The 18,248-nt window shown below is 28.4% G+C and overlaps 1 protein-coding gene across 7 annotated transcripts; it reads right to left on the reverse strand.

Moving 5' to 3' along the window:
• Positions 1-3,834: 3,834 nt before the first annotated feature.
• LOC109503826 (uncharacterized) lies at positions 3,835-12,801 on the reverse strand. 7 transcript variants are annotated; one of them, XR_003112901.1, is made up of 8 exons: positions 8,190-8,595; positions 7,432-7,672; positions 7,117-7,272; positions 6,650-6,796; positions 6,521-6,576; positions 6,392-6,448; positions 5,314-5,402; positions 4,692-4,908 (listed from the first exon to the last, which is right to left on the reverse strand). XR_003112901.1 is itself a non-coding variant. In XM_025298782.1 (8 exons), exons 3-7 carry the CDS (start codon positions 7,562-7,564, stop codon positions 6,395-6,397), a joined length of 546 nt encoding a protein of 181 aa, XP_025154567.1. In that variant the 5' UTR covers positions 7,565-7,672; positions 8,190-8,511; positions 12,677-12,794; the 3' UTR covers positions 4,692-4,908; positions 6,392-6,394. The 7 variants fall into 7 exon arrangements, 5 of the variants coding, with proteins under 5 accessions (XP_025154569.1, XP_025154568.1, XP_025154567.1 ...); XM_025298782.1 differs by lacking the exon at positions 5,314-5,402 and adding an exon at positions 12,677-12,794 and having other exon boundaries at positions 8,190-8,511; XM_025298781.1 differs by lacking the exon at positions 5,314-5,402 and adding an exon at positions 7,784-7,861.
• Between the last annotated feature and the right edge of the window lie 5,447 nt (positions 12,802-18,248).

The following is an 18,248-nucleotide window of genomic DNA, read 5'->3' on the forward strand; positions in this document are numbered from 1 at the left end:
CACACACAAGTAAAACACAGAAATGTTGCAAGAGCATTGCATAGACATTATGTTGTAATATTATTATAACACATAAAAATTGTAATATTTCTGTAACATCAATGCAAAACTATAACAACATTGAAATGCCAGACATCAGAAATATTGTAACAAAATATTATACGCAACATTATAGTGAAAGATTATTTCATATTTTGGCTCAGACGTATATATATATATATATATATATATATACATATACATATACATATACATACTATATACTATGTACTATATACTATATACTTTAGATTTCAATGAGTAAATATTGTGGATATACATAAATATCACAGATAAAAAGTAATTATATATAGGATAATTCATATAAAGTGACCGATTTAATTATTAGCAAAATTTGAAAACATGAAAAATAGTTAATATCCCAGCAAACACAGAATATAACTGTTATATAACATAGGAGTAACATGTAATATAACATATGTTATACTCTAGTTATATTGAGGTTATATCATTTGGTTTCATAGTTGTAATATAATTTTGTTATATATCTGTTACACTGTTTTGTTATAAATTAGAGATAACACTATAATAATAATATAACAGTAATGTAACACGTTATATAACAATAATTACGTTCATATTACATTGATGTTATACAGCACAACTATTCATGCAGTCTATTAAAAGCTGCAAATGCTTTCTATTGCGAATAAAGGTGCATTTCGATAGAGAAAGAAATAGCAAAGCGGAACAGTAACAAATAAAAAAATGATGGAAAGCTAATCAATCAGAAATTCCGTTCCGCTTTTTTGTAGATGTTTTATTTTGTAGTTCTATGTTTTTATGTATTTTTATTGCCTTCATCGCGCTTAAGCAGACCATATTACCTATATATATTGATGTTTATATGCATACTGATATGTATATTCCCACAAAAAAGTACATCGAATCCACGTAGAACGCATTCGTTGCATTCACATGGAATCCACAAAACCACATGGATTTCACGTGGACACAACGTTCTTATTTTCGTGGAGATATCCGCACTCATATTATTTAAACGTTTAAGAACGCTTGTACATCATACAAAACTCACATAGAGAAAAATTTCTTTAAGTTTAATATTCTTACTTGTTCGATTTTAAGTTGTTTCATTAAAATATATTTTTACAATATTATTTTTAGAAAAAAAACTCTATTTCATTAAAGAAAACCATGTTGATAAAAAACAGGATTTGAGATAATATTTTTCAAAAGTTTTAGATTTAGTAATTAAAATTTCTTATTTAAACTTCCTTGAATTTGTTTCAAACTATTTCTTTTGTGGGTTAACCATTATAATACTCCAATATTATCCCAGCAAACACGGATATATAACTGTAATATTACCTTAATAAAATGAAATGTAACATGCAATATAACACAGATGTAGTAGGTTATATTAACGTTACTAGTAATTTCCTACTCATAGAAATTACAGTTATATAACGTTAATATTACATGTATATAACATGTAGGTAACATGTTACATAACCTTCAAAAAGTAACCGAATACTTATATAACTGTTATAAAACTTATAAAATTGTTACATAACCTTAATATTTCTTGTTATTGAATAGTTACATATGAAGAAAGGACGGATTGGACAGTCATCTCTTCTAAAAATTAGTCTAAAACATAAAAAAATGAAAATTGGACAAAGCATGAATTGTAATAGATACAAATTTTAAAAAATTCACGAAAAGTCATAGTTAAGAGTGTTGTTTATTATAACAGAACTTCTTTTCGCTGAAAATATATTGGGTGAGTGCAAAAGTTCGTGCGCAGTTTGTGAGTAAAAGTCACACAGTGATTAGGCAAACATAAATTTTTATTCAATCAATGATATATTCTCCATCGTTTTCTATAATCTTTTCCCAACGTTCTGGCAGCATACGGATGCCTCGATCATAAAGACTGCGCGGTTTAGATTCGAAGAACGAAGAGACGCCGTTTTTTAAGGCCTCCAAAGAGTCAAAGTTTTTTCCATTTAAATAATTTTGCAATGACCGGAACAAGTGATAGTCAGATGGTGCGATATCAGGAGAATACGGTGGATGCGTTAAGACATCCCATTTCAGGCTCTTCAGTTTGCGCAGCGTCTTTTTCGAAACGTGTGGTCTGGCGTTGTCGTGATGAAAGACGACTCCCTTGCGATTTGACAAAATCGGACGTTTCTCTTTTATTTCTCGATTCAGATTGGTTAATTGGCGACAGTACTTGTCCGAATCAATCGTTTCGCCAGCGGGGAGAAGCTCGAAATAGATTATGCCCTTGCAATCCCACCAAACAGAGAGCATCACTTTCATCGGGTGCAAACTGGCCTTTGGCATTGCGTCACCATGCTCACCTGATTGTTTCCATGTCCGTTTGCGCTGAACATTGTTGTAGAGGACCCATTTCTCATCGCCTGTCACTAGTCGATCCAAAAACGACTCGTTATTGAGCCGTCCGAGTAAAGAAACGGCTGCAGAAATTCGCTTGATTTTGTTCTTCTCGGTCAGCAAATGGGGCACCCATATATCGAGCTTCAAATCGAATCCCATCTTTTTTAAACGCCGAAAACCGTTTGATCAACCGACCGGTTGATCGGTCAACGTTTAGTGCTGTAGCAACTTCTTCTGTTGAAATTCGCGGATTATTGAGCACTAAAGTACGCAAAACATCGTCATCAATGTCAGAAGGTCGACCAGAGCGTGGCTCGTCTTCAAGGTTAAATTCTCCGCGCCGAAATTTAGCAAACCATTTTTCCACAGTTCGTTTAGCTGGTGCTTCATCCTGATAAACATCCTGAATGTTTTTTACGGCTGCGGCAACGTTTATTCCCTTCCGAAACTCGTAAAGCATAACATGCCGTAAATGCACCTTATCGATACTCATTTTTAAAGTGATATTTCTCGAAGCAGTTTGTATGAAAACAAATGATTTTTTTTTTAATAACAGCTGAAGACGTCACCTTTCCAACGTTATATAATATGTAGATGGAAGTATTAATGACAACACTTTACAACGTTTATAACTCCATCTATTGAAACTCCGCACGAACTTTTGCACTCACCCAATATAAATTTTGATATTTTTCTCAATTTGAAATAAATGAAAAATTTAAAATTAAAAAGAAGTGTAACAATTTGTGTATTTTCATCGCGAAAACAAGTTCTATTAAAATGAACTTTAAACTATAATTTCGTGAATTTCTTACAATCTGATGTATATTACAATTTATATTGTATCCAATTTTAATTATTAATGTTTTAGACTAACTTTTGGAAGAGATGAGATGTCCATTTTTTTTTAATTTATATTAAAAATTTGAATAATTCAATATTTGCATGTGTTACAAACGTGAATACCATAAATATCAAATTATTTCAACAATTTCAAATAAGTTATAAAAATTTTATTTTTAATTACAATTAATTAAACAATTGGATATCCGTAATATTCATATTTGTAACAAATATGCAAGACAAAATTTTTATCATAAAACTATTTTATTCAATTGGATAGAATAAACATACTTGAAATTTAAAGTATTCGTAATAGTTATTAACAGTCAATTAGAAAGTAATTTTATTAAAAGTACATTTACTTTTATATAAACTAATTTTATTAAATTTTAAAAATATATATATTCTCGTAAATATATATTTCTTTTTATTACAAATAACAAACATATATTTTTAAATATATGTAACATATATTATAGAAAAAAGAAACAACGTTTCTGTACAAACTGTAAATAAAAACGAAAATAAAATTTGGAAACGTTGTAATGAAATCGACATTACACATTAAAATAAAAACGAAAAAAAATGTCTGAAAACGTACATTACAATAAACTCACAAAAACTAAAAAAAAACATCTGAGAACATACGTTATAATAAAATCACAAAAAGAAGATATTGAAATAATAATTGATTGAAAAATGATAAAAACTGATAATATTTTAATAAAACCTCATCTATTTTAAAAGTATTAATTATTTTCGTCAGTCATTTGTTCAGGTCCGGCGGGTTTTCCTTTCTCTTCTCTCTGTTTTCTTTGTTTGGCAAAACGCAGCCATTCCGCCACTATATTATCAAATCCAGCCTCTGTTAAAGTAGAATGTTGTAAAGTAATTTCTCCTAGAAAAAAATTAATGTGTTAGTATATATAAAATAATATTGGAATAATTTTTGGTTAACGGATGCTTTTAATAACGTGTAAAACATACTTCTCATTATTTTAATGAAATATAAATCGGAGACTTTAAAATTATTACGAATGCCTTTCCACGAACAATTAAGAGCGCACTCGTTTGTGAATAGTTTTGACAGAGTGCGATGAATATTATCCCGAGGATTAATTTCTCCTATTTTGAACAGAAAGTCTTTCTATAAACAGAAATAAACAATTAGACAATTTAATATTTTATTATGACAATACTTTATTTCAATGATAACACTGAAAAAAAACCAATATGCAATGATGTACACTAACAAATTTTAAAAATGTACACTAAAAAAGAGCAATTGCAAATAGCGAAGCAATAATACAGTATCGAAATAAAACTACTATTGAAATAATTTCAGGATTTAATATCTACATACACAAGGAAAATTTATGTGATATGAACGAATTAATGTAAAATTAATGTAAAAACTTACGAATTGTATTACTGCTTCATCAGTATCGTGTAATAACGCTTCAAAGTCTCGTATGCTTTCAATTGTTCGTAATGGTAAAATTATACTGTTCTTATCGCTGTTCCTTAAAACGGGAGTGCAAGTTGTCATTGCTTCTTCTGTTCTGCTTACTCGTTGTTTCAAATCTTATAATATTAAATTCGACGTTGCTTGCATACGTAACATTTCTTTTAAATATTCTGCAATACAATAACTAATGTTACACCTATTACTAAAGTAATAAAGTATGTTATAGATAAAATATAAAATAATGTTAGATATTTGTAATTCAAATTATATACGCACACACATATATAATAGCTGCTATTGAAATAGTAGCCAAAAGCAAAACTACTTTTACTGATATGTATCATTACTTTTCTTCAATGTATCTTTATATTGTTTTGTGCCTTTTTAAAATTTTACGAGGCACCGAATTCCATTAGGAGAATTATTCCAATTGATATCAGTGACGGAGCGTGTGAATTGTCAAAACATCTTTTATAAATTGCAAATATTCTCCTAAATGCCTAATCAGATTATGGATTGGAGATTGAAGACTGTGAATTAAAGGTTAAAATTAGATTAATTGGAATAAAACTAACCAAGATCGAAGTTCGTCGAAATATAATGTTCAATCCAATTCTCAATCATTGATACATTATCTAATACGAGTATAATAGGATCTGATGACCTGTAAAATTTTAAAGCATAGGACATAATATAAGAATGCATTGAAGACATGTTATGATATATATCAATAAAAGTAGTTTACTTTTTGGTACAATTTCAATAGCACCAGCAATGGTAAAAAGTTTGGACAAAAGTGACAATAAAAAATATTGAAACATCTTTCTTATTAATGGAATGACTCTTTTTTTAGGGACTTAGACTTATTTCCTAAAATTAAAGAACTCATCACAAGTGCACAGTTTTGTAATATGCAAAAGATGTTTAAAGCAACAGGGCATTCCATCGCGGATATTAAAAAAAAATACTGCAGTGATGGAATGCACTTACTCCCATAAACTTTGAACAAGTTGTGGAACATGATATTATATGGAAAAAAATTTAATATTAAATATCATTTAAATAAAGTATTGCATTTTTTTATTTGTTGCTACTATTTCACTATTAACCATCGCGCGCGCGTACACGTGTGTGTGTGTATGTGTGTACAGAGTATCTAGTAACTTGTGAAGCAGTCGCGATGTACAAATAGAACAAATAACGGTGTATAAATAGGTCAAAATCATTAGAAAAATTATATACCATTTTGTAATTTTCTCAATATTTACTCCGTAATTAATGAAAATATATAAGCAAATGAGTACATAGGAAGCGGTAGAATAAACTCTGTGTAAAAAAAAAATGGCTTATTTCTTAGCAACGATAAGTAACAGTTGATTTTTCGGTGCGCGACCGTGTTATATACTGCATTTCATTCCGTCTCCAAATCAACTGTTACTCATCGTTACTAAGAGGTAAGCCAATTTTTGTGCACATAAAGCCCATTCTACCGTTTCCCGTGCGCTCATTCGTTTATATATCTTAATTAATTACAAAGTAAATATTGATAAAATTACAACATGGTGTGTAACTTTTCTGATTATTTTTATCCGTTCTATCTGTACACTGCGGCTGCTTGATGAGTTACGGAACACTCTGTACATTAATACATACTTTTTATATTTGGATCTTCTTGTACCTTTGCAGACGATGAAACACACAATGAAGAACCTACAATGTTTAGACATATTAATGTTATACTGTTAAAACTTATTTTTGTTGATTTCAACAATGTGTACTTACTTTCCATTTATCGTATGATTGTACATCGTCGGATGCTTCATAGGTTTTTATTTGTTCTGGAAATATATACAATATTATATTACAATAATAATGAATATTACATATCACGTTGATAATAACAGTATATACCATTATGACGTTGTGACGTTGAAATGTCGTTTCTATTATTATTCCTCACATTAATATCTTCATTAATATTATATATATCACTGCATGTTAAGTCGCCCGGAAATGATGGAATGGCAGAAACTATTTTTCTTGTATTAATTGATCTCTCTGCACACAAAATATTATTTTATAAACAAGCGCCTATAGTATTCGATAAAACAAATATGTAATTTCATTTATTTATATTAATGTTGCAAAAGCTCCCATATAAATAAAACTAGACAGTTGTTCTCTAGGAATTGTTAACGTTTAGTAACATTTTGAAAGAATTATAGCTATTAATAAATACATATATAATATTTTAACTGGAGGGCTTTCACATTTAATTTTATTTAATATATCTACATACGAATGAACTTGTGATAACAGTTAGACATTTTGTATATTAAGCATACTAAAGCATGCTGTTATATAATGTATATTCTTACTCTTATATGGTCGAAGTATATTGTTTTCTTTTTCCTCTTCTTCGCTGCTATATCGGTTCGGTTCTATATGTAGCCTTTTGCCACGTCCCAATCTGTCTTCATCGGTTGTTTGATAATTGGAGTCAGCTGCACTTCTTCTTGCCGATTCTAGAGATGCTACAATAATGAAAAAATTAATATTTATTATTCCTTATGTGTATGCGCATGTATGTGAAGTATAATAATAAAAGCATTATAAAAAAATTAATTCAACTTTAGTATATAAAGGCTATTAGTAACACCAAAATAAAACAAGCTATCAATATATGGACTTACTACAGGATTTTATAACATCAACTTCATATTGATTCCAAGTTTCCAAACATGGACTTACGCAATTGGCTATAAAGTTAGCGGCATTTGCTGTCCGTGGTGGCCACAAGCACAGCTGCTTACTGCCATCGTGCATAAACCATGATGTATTTCGGAGTAAGAGTCATCTATAAGAAACTTTACAACGGAATATTTCTTACTTGTTCCAGTTTCGCAACGATCCATCTTTATTTTACCATATAATCTATAAAAGAAAGTAATATGTTACCATATATGAATTATTTCAATTTCAAATATTTATACTCTTAGATAGGAAAGTTGTCCGTTATTTATCGAATCGAGTTTGTGAACTTACCTGTTTTATCTAATGGAACTATTCTTCCATTAGAAAACAAGTTCTCTTATTAAATAAAACACAGTTCACAAATTCACCCTGAAAATGACGAACTTTTCTATTTACAAGTATACATCAATTATAAAGTGTATATCAATTATATTAGCGACTGTACTAGATATAACATTAAGAAAATTATATTGCTTTAATGTTAAAATTTATACAATAAATACAATATTTCCTTCTTGCATTCAAAAAAAATTAAAATAAATTCTTTGTTAAAAAATAGTGATTTTATATTTTAATAATTAACTGTCCAATCAAAATTATATTTTTGCAATTTTTTCATAATTTCAATTACATAAAGCAAATTGTTAAACTACAAAATTATACATTAATATGCCACCTTTGTAAATATTCTACTCACCTTATAAATGTTTGTTTTATTGAATGCGGATAATATTTTCACGTTTCCAAGTATGTAAGTATATCAGTATTTATTTATTCAAGACGAAGAAACACGTTGCAATGATTAATATTCATCATCATATTTTTTTTGGTTTGTTCAAATACTTTCTAATTAATAACAATGCAGAGCATCTAATTGTTAGTATGAAGTAGTGGTATTGTAATATAAGAATCAGGTTGGTCCGTATTTTTCAATATTAAACATTTTTTCTTGATTTCGGTGAGTGGAACTGTTATAGTTTCTGCCGCAGTTGTGCTTAAAATTATAAATATATCCAACTCTTCCGAAGCACATGGAACAGTAAAAAAAGATTTTGTATTTAAAAAACGTTTCGCATGAAAAAATAATATGCTGTTCTCATTAATTATATCTAAAATAAAAATTAAAGAATTATCATTAAGCAAAGCACACTTGTCAATTTCAGTTAATGCAATTTTAAAGTTTTCATATTGAACATAAGAAATTTTTTTATTATTTGTGTAAATGACAGATGGATAATTTATTACAGAGTGCTGTATAATTTCTTGTTGAGATACTTCAAATATGAGATTTGATAATTCTTGTAACGGTTTTCCACAATTATGCAATTTTCTTTTTATTTTTTGCATATGATTTTCGAACTTAAAGCAACTGAAATTATCAAGACACCCAAAAATTTTTACATCATTAGCAATATGAATAAGATTATGAACATTGTGTGATATATATTCTTCTCCGTAAATAACTCCGTAATTGGATACAAACCATAATAATAATGAATAAGCATAAGCAAGATATTTCGTGCATAATTGCGGATTAGCCATTATTCTTATCGCAATACTAAGGGAAAGGAAATGGTTATACCATAGCGGAGATAAGGTTGACTTCAAAATTACTATTCCAGTATATAACAAAAATTGGCGCAATTCCGTAGCTTTCCATCTATCAATATCGAGTAAAGTTCTAGGCTTTCTTGCAAATTCAGATGGAATGCAATATTTTATATTTATTAAATGTTGTGAAGTTAAATTAATATTTTCTGCATTTAATCTGTTACTTTTATTTTCCCTAATCCACAATTGCAATAACCGTTTCGTAACACCCAAGCAAATAAGGTGCATATAATCAAGTGGGATTTGTGAAACCATCTCGATGGAAAGATTTTCCAATATAGAATCGCCTGTATGATGTTCAGTTTGACTTCGAATTTTAAACGAGTTATCTGTACGTAACATACTATTAGTTTCAAGGAAAATTACTGTATTGTTTATGAAGTCGTCTTCTTGAACACATTTAGAACACGAGAAATATCTTGTGTGACCCTTTGTGCACGTTATGAATGATTTAGCTGGAGCATCACACAATATTACGTTAATACTCACTTTATATTTATTATTATGAACAATTATACCACTTTTGGATAAGAATAAAAATTCATCAACAAAACTGGTGAGGAAATCATTTACATTGCTTGGTTTACACATACCGTGATATACACCAATTACAAATGGCAATGAATGCCGATGAATACCAATATCTTCAATCGGTCCCATTATGGGCCAGAATTGGCTAGTAGAACTCTTCTAAATTGGCAAGCCATCTATATTTATGTTTATTTTAATTTCACTTATCTTAATAAACTTGGAATATATTTCTATGGATCGAGCTAAAACTGAAGTAAGACCAAAATGTATATAATGACCATTACCCATGCATTTAATATTTACAGATGCATTGCGTGGCGTATGAAGTAAAACCCTAACATCACTAGGCAATTCTATATGACCATGTTTTTTTAATATTGCAAGTAACTCATTAGCAGTACTGTGAGGGATGTTACGTTGTATAATTAACTTTTGTAAGTCTTTACGTAAGCTTTGCTCTTTGCTGCTCTCAGAAATATTGGTTAATATAGGTATATTTTCTTGTGATTCAGGAATATATTCTTCATCACTTTCATACTGCAACTCTACTGATAATTTCTCCGATTGCTTTGTATCTTTAAGTGATACATTATTAGTATACGATATGTTATCAGAATTTACAATAATATTATCTGCTTTTACTATAATAATAGATGCTGCATTGGGTGAAGCTCTTTCCAATAAAACATTATTTTCACTATTATATACATCTTTACTAATAATTTGATTCCTTCGTCTGTTTGATAAATACTTAACATCTTTAGGCATGACGGATGTAGAATACAACTTTTGCCTAAACAAAGATTACAGAAATGTGCACTCATTACATATGTCTATCAGAACTTGAAGTCTTAAAAATTTAATATAGTTTAGTACATTAAGGCCCGATTGCATCAACATTATTTTGATTTTAAGCTAGACTTTAATATGTGTTTGTCTTTAGTCATTTTGATAGAAAGATAAAAATATATACATGTTTAAGTTTCGCTTATAACCCAAAAAAATGTTGGTGCAACCGAACCTAATACTATTAGTTTACTAGTACATTAATATTATTATTGTTGCATTCATCAATATTGTTTTCTTTCTCAGATTTCTTTTATGTGAGAAATTAATACTGATCTTCTAAGATGTAAATAATATGACAAAAATCTATAGACGGCACTCTGAATTTTTGTTTTCTTTCAAAGTTTTTTTTTATTTTTTTACAGAATAAATGTTTATAGAATACATTTTACAGAATAAATTTATGGATTAACAGATTTAATGCGATGGAGATGTAGAAAACACGGCATTAAAGACAATTTTAAAGCAATATTAAATATGAAGAAAATATGAGATGTTATGATATAAAATGTTAATAAATTTTGTTAACTATTATGCATTAAAGTATTGTTAAAAAAAATAATATACAAGTTATGAGAAAACAATGTTAAATAATATTTTGAAAATATTTTACTGTACACACATTCATACACACATATATGTATAGAGTGTCCAGTAACTCGCGAACCAACCAACAACAGGTAGGTTAGATAAAATTGAAGAAAAAATTTCTTTATTTAACTTCTCTTTTATGAACAATCATACGAACGCCATAATAGATGAGCTGTGATAGCGACGTCTACTTGTATATCAGGTTGAACTAAAGAAAAAAATCCTTTCATTTACCTAATAACCACATAGATTTTTATTTATTAATTAAAAAAGATTGATACATTATTTATACAATATTAATCCCACAATCATATACTAATGTTTAATATATAGTACGTAATCATTAAGAAATCTTCTCTGATTGATAACTATAAATTTTGTGGTTGTTCGCAAAATGATAGAGGAATCTTTTGATCAGTTTCATCAAATCTATCTGTACATAGCAACTTTCTCTAATTACTGAACAACCTGTGTATGTGTGTGTGTGTGCATATATGTCTCACACAGCAGAAATGTGCAAAATATATCACAGGGATATCCTGATGTTTTATATTATCTCATTTGCACCATTTATACCATTTCAGCCATGTGTGTCACTTCTCTTATTTTCTTTTAAATCTTTCGCCTTACTAAAAAGATGAGTCTACCATATACTAAAATGACAGATTCTGAAAAGATTAGCAAAGGCCTCTATGCAAGGGAGAATGTATCATGAATCAAAAGTGGAAGAATCATAGCATATACTATTTTATTGCGTAACAAGAGAAACAAGATCAGCCCTACATAATGAGATACCACATGCTATCATTCTTCTGCTTCTGATTTATGATACATCCTCCCTTGTATAGAAGCCTTTGCCAATCTTTTCAAAATCTGTCATTTTAGTATGTGGTAGACTCATCTTTCTAGTACGGCAAAGATTTATTTTTTGTCTGTTATTAGAAAAGCTAGGGAATGCATTTGTAATTATAGAAAAGACGGTCCTCACCTCCGTGACAGATTTCTTAACCTAAATTATATCGTCAACTGTAACAATTATCTTGCTCCACAAAGCAGAACGACGATTTTTTCAAGTACAAAACTTGTTTGTCTTGCAAAAACGCGTCGATTAATTGTTTTTTTTTCGAAATCAGAGGTGAGGGGTGGAAGTCTTCTATATAATTATCACATCATTTAATGATAGTGTCTATTTATGCAATAATATTCAAAATCATAAACCACAATTATCTGCAAGTATCATTATGTATATAATTACAAATTGCAGCATTCTCCATATTGCATTCTGGTAATTAATATTTGCTTATAAATTTTTGCAAAATTTGTTTTAACAATTTGACCAAAGGTGCACCGTAAACATGAGTAAACAATATAAATATCTGTAATAACTATATTTACAAATATTTACATCATTTAATGATGTAAATATAACGTACCTTTGGTCAAACTATTAAAACAGCTTTCACTGAATAAGCAATTTTCCGAACAGCGGTTTAGCAAGATACGAAAAAAATATTAGCCAAAAATTAAGTAAAAATTCTAGTTTGCATTACATGTAAAAAATTTGTAATATATATCAACTGATTATTTAAAGATGATATGGATTACCTTATAAATAACGTCGTTCAATATTCACTACTGCTTGATTCCTTCCTGAGATAGATGGGCTATATAACAAAGACGTTGCACGCCGGTTATCTCTGGAGCAGCACAGGTCTGTTCTTTGTAGGTACACTAAATTAGGTACGCAAAATTTGTACACACCGGCGCACCTATAAAGAACAGACCACATCGTTTTTCAGACGATGCTAATAGTTATATAATATTAAAATGATATTAATGTAGCATTTGTTATATAACGTGTAATATTTCTATTATATCGATGTTATACAATTATAACCAATAAATAACAGACAAATATAACAGTTATAAAATACAGTTATATTGTAGTTACAAAAGAAAATTATGTAACATCAATATTAATAATGTATAACTTCTGTTATATTGCATGTTACTTCTAGGTTATATAATAGTTATATTCGGTGTTTGCTGGGTAGTAATTTTGAAACATAGTCTATATTGATATTCGTCGTATATCGAATGTTGTTGCGTTGTTTTAATTTTTAACATGAAAGGTTATAATGTTCTGTGAATACTATAAGTATACATTATATAAATACAGGTCACAAGAACGTTGTTGGAGTCATTGCGATAATTGCGTGCCGCTCGATCGTCATGTTAAGCAAAGCCACGGTCAGGACACGGAGGGGGGTGACCGACCGCTTGAAATCAAAGCTTATCGACGGGGGGACGCAAGACGCGAGAAAATTAGAAGTAAATTTTTTACATAACAATAATATTACAATTATATAACAGCTATATAACATTTTAGTAACATCCCACTCGGCATGTAATATCTCTAAAACATTGCTACAATGTTTCATTTGAAATATTACACCTTTCAGCATTTATTATAGAAATATTTCAGGACTGTTTCAGAAACATTTCTGCAATATTTCAATGTCCGCGATCATTTCAAATGCAACCTTGCTGGAAAATTTCCGCAATATTTTGGTAATATGACTGCAACATTTCTGAAACATGTCTATATATTAATAATATTGCAGAAACACCTCAGAATATATATTTCAGATACATTTCTTCCGAGAAATTGTGGATATATTTCTAGGGCTCCATTCTCGAACTTGTACGATAGATTTTCACGTACGAAAGTAATACTGTGCGTTCACTGATTGGTATTAACTTTTTAATCTCAAATTACATACCAATCAATGAACGCACAGCATCACTTTTGTATGCGAAAATTTATCGTACGCATTCGAGAATCAAGCCCTAGAAATATATATATTACTGCTTATATATATACTTACTGTAATACATATTTTGAAATAAATATATCTCACAAATATGTCTAATACATTAACATTGATTATATTAATAGAAGTCGTTTGGCAGACGGTGCGTTTCCACTGAACGCGTCACGCGTCGCGTCAACTGTTGTTAGCAAATCAAAATATCCTATTTGTGATGTAATAAAATGGGATGTTTTGATCGATTAATGACGGACATTGCGACGCATGACGCACTCAGTGAAAACGCACCCTCTGGTAGACTTCTATTAATTACTATGATAATTAATTTACATTATGATAAAAATGCGTGTAAAAAATTGAACACTTCCATTTTGTCATGGTTTTCTAAATATCTCTTTTATTATATTTCTTACAAGAGAAAAAGACAATATTAGTAATTAAGTAATTTAAGTTATGATAATTAAAGTATAATCACTTTAAGTTATATAGTATGTTAAATCTTAGAACAGAAAAATGTAATATGTTCAAATCATAGACAGAATCATAGACAGAAAAATGTAAAGAAACCTCTTTAAAATATTATTACATAGTTTCCTCTTCGTCCTCAAATGTAGTTTTATCACTATCGTTTTTCGAAGTATGTTGTTCAATTAGAATTGCGTCTTTTTTTGTCTCTTTAGCTTTGAAAAATATATATATTTTAATACATTATACAAATTTTAATACTTATACAGTACAACTTTTATGTAAAGTTAGTATTACTTTTCTCTGGATAAACGTAAATTTGCTTGGGCTAACCAAGGTGCAATACTTCTACGTTGCACATTATACTCGTCAACGTTATTACGATGAAGTTGAGCAGCTTCTAAAAGTTATTATTGATTATAAATTAAATCGTACACACTTATGCTATACAATTGATATCATTATCATCAAAACTTACTGATTATACATTTGAATAAATTCGTATTTTTAAACGCTATTTTCGACTGTGCGTCATCCCTTTTTTTTAAGTTTTTGCCTTGAATATTGAAAAATGTAGCCAATTTATTCGTTATAAATCTTCTTAGAATATTTTGAACCAATTCGTGTGTCTCTGAGCCACCAATACATTTCATGAATTTAGCCTACAGAATAAGTAATGTTCAAGTACAGAAATAAACAATTCATTCAGTAATTATAAATTTGTTAAAAGATAAAAAAATATTAAAATAATAAATGTAATAAAATCTATTCTATTATAGAAAATCATTCTATTATAGAAAAAAAGAAAATATTATAAAAAGAGTATTATCGTTATTCCAAATAACCGATTGTGCACAAACTGTTGCAAATTTCCTTAAACTAATTATTTTTTATGAATATTGTAGAGTATACATATACGTAAATAAAATAATAAATGTAGAATAGTAAAATATTTTAAATAAAAGAGTAAATAACTGATAGAAGTTTTATTCTTTTTATAAAAAATATTAGACAACATATTCAGTTCTGGTGATCTGAGATACACGATTCTTGTTAAAAAGTAGTCTTTCAATTACTAATTTTTGTGCTTTTCCTACACCTTTAGTTTCTAAGACTATGCAAGGTTGTATATATTAAATGTAAAATGAGAAGGTAAACTCTTATAACATATAAAAATAATATGCTTTTCACTGCACTCCTGCATCAACTCGTATAACTATTGTATAAACATACATGCACAAACATTCATAATATATATTCATTATTGCAATATACTAATTTTTTTTATTGAAATATTTATAATGCAGAAAATATTAATTAAAATATAAAATTAAGAATTATTTTAAAAATAGATTAATAAAACATTAATTTAAAACAATGTAATCTGAAATATCAAAATTTTTAACAAATATGTAAATAAAAATTATAAGAATTTTACCCAATAACCACAACTATAGTAAGCAATCTCATTAAAACACACTACAGTTACCTTTTAATTTCATATTGGTAAAAATTATAATTGTTTTCTGTGTAGCCTTTGCCTTCTTACAAATTATACATGAACCTATAGTTACTGTTCTTGTACCTAAAAATGTTTTATTATTAATGTTATATTATATTTGCTCCAAGCAAGGTGCATTTCAGCATATTATTTCAATAAAGGACAAATTTATATTGTCGACCAAACAGGCAGAATAATTATATTATAATATTTTATAATTTTTTAAATAATTTAGTTTTTATAATTTTTTACTTATAATAATTTTTAATATGTTTTAATACTTTTATATTTTATAATTTATATATTGTTAGTTTTTCATAATTTTTAAAGAAATTAGAGCTATAGTATTAATAATAAGGATAAAAATTATAATACAATTGTGTACTTACCACTTGTCGAAGATATTCATGTTTATCTAATTTGTCAAATTCATTAAACTTGTCAACTGTTTGCAATAGTATAAAATCTTCAATTTCGTTAGTTATAGAAGTTTCATTTGTTAATCTACCTCTTCTTGTATTTAAGATATTTTCAATAATCTGTATTCTTTTATTCAAATCTTCAATTGAAATTGTAAATTTATTAACTTTCTTAATTATATCCTTGCTAAATTCTGAAATAAAAAAAATTACATCAAATAATTACAAATTCTGATAAAAAAAGTAATAAGAAACATTTTTAGAACTGATTCAATAACACATACTGTACGTGATATTTACCTATAAGACTTAAAAGCATTTCTTCAATGTTTGAACTACTGGGGCGAGTTAAATGTACAGCTGGTTTCAATAGACTCTTTTGATATACTATTAAACTGCTTTGATTATCATTGTTATCGTAGTTTGCAGGTAATGTTAATGAAGAACTACTATTAAGACTATCACCAACTGCTATTTCCTTTTCAAAATTTATCTGAGTTTTTTTAGCATCTATAAAATCAACACAGAAAGAATGCAACGCAAAAAATACAAAAAGAAACTTATAGCATTTATACAGAGTGAGTAATTATACATTTACAAAACTATTAAGCCTCCTGCGGATATCACTAAAAAAACGCGCATACTATCTATTGCCAGGTGGTGTGGAAAGGATAGCATAGATAATCATTTTCGCGAGGAAAACGTGTGACGAAAACGCGCATTTATTTACACATTCAGAACGTCTCGCGTCGAGAGAGAGAGAGAGAGAGAGAGAGAGAGAGAGAGGCGTAAAGCAGATGGCACATAACTTAATATTATTAAAAAATTGTAATGTAAAATTTATAATTTATCACAATTTCATTCAATTAAAACAATATTAGAACGAAAAACTTTAAAGTGCTATTTTAAAATTATTGAATGCGTTATGATAAAATTGTTATGAGATTATCTCACCTAAAGATTTATTTGTAGTTGTAGTATATTGCAAAAAAGATTGAAATTGTGCTGGCTTTAATGGCAAATTATGAGACTTTTTTACTTTTTTAGTAGATTTAGCACTGTTGTAACTTTCGTCGTTTGAAGTGGTGGCATCATCTGTAAATTGATATATTTTTTTATGACGTTTTGATCTTGATTTTTTCAACTTACTTTCATCTAATTCAGACAATTCTGCATCAGATACTATTTGAATAATTTGTAGAATGTCTTTTGCACTTGAGTAATCATCTGTAAATGAATATATATATATATATAAATTGATTGATATATTTATTAATCATTAACAATTATATATATATATATATATTTACACACACACACATACATGAAAATTTGAGTGATAATTGTTAATGATTGTTAATGATTATGATAATTGTTAATGATTAATTCATATATATATATATATATTTACACACACACACATACATGAAAATTTGAGTGATAATTGTTAATGATTAATAAATATATCAATCAATTTATATATATATATATTCATTTACAGATGATTACTCAAGTGCAAAAGACATTCTACAAATTATTCAAATAGTATCTGATGCAGAATTGTCTGAATTAGATGAAACTAAGTTGAAAAAATCAAGATCAAAACGTCATAAAAAAATATATCAATTTACAGATGATGCCACCACTTCAAACGACGAAAGTTACAACAGTGCTAAATCTATTAAAAAAGTAAAAAAGTCTCATAATTTACCATTAAAGCCAGCACAATTTCATTTTGTATATGTTGCTGCGGAACACCCTGTATATATAGGGTGTTTGATAGCTGATCATGCAGACGAAAGTTGGAGATAGATTGGGTGTAGCCGAGAAGAAAAGTCATGTACCATAATGTCAAATTGGCAATAGTTACCGAGTTATTAATTAAAACATGTGAGCCAACGAGCGTGTAGAGAGCGGAGGGCGGCCGCAGTAAGCGCGTAGACATTTGATACAGGCGGAGT

The sequence above is a fragment of the Harpegnathos saltator genome, unplaced genomic scaffold (genome assembly GCF_003227715.2).
Source record: "Harpegnathos saltator strain DR-91 unplaced genomic scaffold, Hsal_v8.6 scaffold239, whole genome shotgun sequence".
Classification (NCBI taxonomy): Eukaryota; Metazoa; Arthropoda; class Insecta; order Hymenoptera; family Formicidae; genus Harpegnathos; species Harpegnathos saltator.